General features: G+C 44.2%; 1 protein-coding gene across 1 annotated transcript; it reads right to left on the bottom strand.

Annotated features, from left to right (window-relative positions):
- Positions 1-1,096: 1,096 nt before the first annotated feature.
- On the bottom strand, positions 1,097-1,618 carry LOC124512906 (keratin-associated protein 4-11-like). Its single transcript, XM_047080547.1, has one exon. The coding sequence runs from the start codon at positions 1,616-1,618 to the stop codon at positions 1,097-1,099; it is 522 nt and encodes a 173-aa protein (XP_046936503.1).
- Between the last annotated feature and the right edge of the window lie 547 nt (positions 1,619-2,165).

Below are 2,165 nucleotides of genomic sequence, written 5' to 3' on the forward strand. Positions count from 1 at the left end.
AGAGAACAGATTGGTGGTTGCCAGAGGTGAGTGGGGTTAGGGGATGGGTGAACTGGGTGAAAGTGGTCGAGAGGTATAAACTTCTAGTTATAAAATAAATGTCACGGGGATATAATGTATAGGATGGTGACTATAGTCAATAATGTATCACACACCTTAAAGTTGCTAAGAGAGTAAATCTTAAAATTTTTTGTTACAAGAAGAAAAATTTTGTACCTTTATACAGTGACAGATTGTAGCTAGACTTACTGTGGCAATCATTTCTTATAGTACACAAATATTGAATTATTGTGTACACCTGAAACTAATATGATGTTATATGTCAATTATATCTCAATAAAAAAACAAATTAAAATTTAAAAAATAAGAGCTAAAGACATGAATGAAATCTGCCCTAATTTAGGATATTAAGATGTATATACATGTGCATATACATGTACACATGTGCCACCTTTGTTCTAATATTTTAAATGATCTATATTTCGTATATATAGCACTTATTCTCAAAGTGATTTCAACATGAGTGTTCTTCCTGTATCATCATGTAAAATATAGTTACCTAATACTAAGTAAAATGATCACGAAAACAATAAGGCACAATGCCAAAAAATTTTTATGTGTAGAAAAGTTTATTAGAAAGAGAAGCAACGAAACATAAAAAAAAATTTACTCTGTTAGAAAATCTATAACTGGATCCCTAGGTCTGAGGGTATAACTGAACCCCAGGTCAGAGGGTGTCAAATCAGTACTGCACAAAGGTTGCAGATAATATTCACTTTGTTAGGAAGGGTAATCTAGAGCCCTAAAATGATAAGGAAGAATGAGAAATTTAGAGGAGTGGGATTTTTTTTAGCTGATGGACCACATATTAATATCCATATTTGATGCCAATATTGAAAGGAAAAGATAGTCATGGAAGGAGCTTAACATGAACCACAATGTGCTCGCAGAGCCAGTGGCACATTGGTGTTCATTAGAATGGCGAGGCTCAACCTGTTGAATGATGTCAGTCAGATTCCATGTGTCCCACAACACCAAAGAGTCTATATCTGAGGGGGCAGAAGTGAGTGGAGATAGTGGTCACAGGGCAGGGGGCTCAGCAGCAAGAGGAGGCACAGCACATGGGGCGGGGGCAGGTGGAGATGACACAGGTGGGGCGATAGCAAGTGGTGTGGCAGGAGACCCGGCCACAGACTGGGCGCAGGCAGCAGGAGGGGCAGCAGGAGGGGCGGCAGCAGCTGGAGCCACAGCAGCTGGAGCCACAGCAGTTGGAACCACAGCAAGAGGGGCGGCAGCAGCTAGAAATGCAGCAGGAGGGGCGGCAGCAGCTGGAGCCACAGCAGCTGGGGCGGCAGCAGGTGGTCTGGCAGCAGGAGGGGCGGCAGCAGCTGGACACACAGCAGGAGGGACGGCAGCAGCTGGAGCCACAGCAGCTGGAGCCACAGCAGGAGGGGCGGCAGCAGCTGGACACACAGCAGGTGGGCCGGCAGCAGGTGGTCCTGCAGCAGGTGGTCTGGCAGCAGGTGGGGCGGCAGCAAGGCTGGCAGCAGCTGGAGCCACAGCAGCGGGAGCCACAGCCCTGGTCAGAGCAGACAGAGCCACAACAGGAGCTGACCATGGTGTCAGAGGAAGGATTGGGGTTCCACTAGTAGGTATGAGTGGGTTTCCACAAGGGTGGTTTCTTGAGTTTGAATGTCTCCTTACCTCTGTCCCCTTTTATACCCTGCTGAGGGTTACTATGACCATGTGCAGGACTCTTCTTGTTGTTTATCCTAATAGAAAATCAGTTAGTTTTAGTAAATTAGATAATTATATTTATCTGGTGAATATTCCTATATATAGAAAAGGGCCCCACTTCCTTCTCCTGTTGTATTGTGAGCTATCTGATTTGGTTAAAATCAAGTGAATCAGCTCCCATATATCTTCCCTTGTCTGATGTGTCTTCCAAAGTAGACCTATCCCATGACATTGTTTCATTGAATGTCACAAGTGTTAGTGCTTCATTTATGTATTTAACTCCAGGATAATATGTTGAGAATGGATATTATGGTGACTAAATCTGCTGTCAAAGAGGTTAACAACAAGTCATATGAAATGCTGGTAGGAAAATAACATGAAAGAGGCATCCGGGAGGGGGGGACAGTCCCTAGTGTGCAGCGGGGAAT

This window comes from Lynx rufus, unplaced genomic scaffold (assembly GCF_022079265.1).
Source record: "Lynx rufus isolate CCGP_SWC_20201006 ecotype Redwood Valley unplaced genomic scaffold, mLynRuf1.p SCAF_18, whole genome shotgun sequence".
Lineage (NCBI taxonomy): Eukaryota > Metazoa > Chordata > Mammalia > Carnivora > Felidae > Lynx > Lynx rufus.

What these genes read in the sequence shown, in the direction of transcription:
- LOC124512906 (XM_047080547.1), bottom strand. Translation starts at nt 1,618, where the DNA reads ATGGTCAGCTCCTGTTGTGGCTCTGTCTGCTCTGACCAGGGCTGTGGC.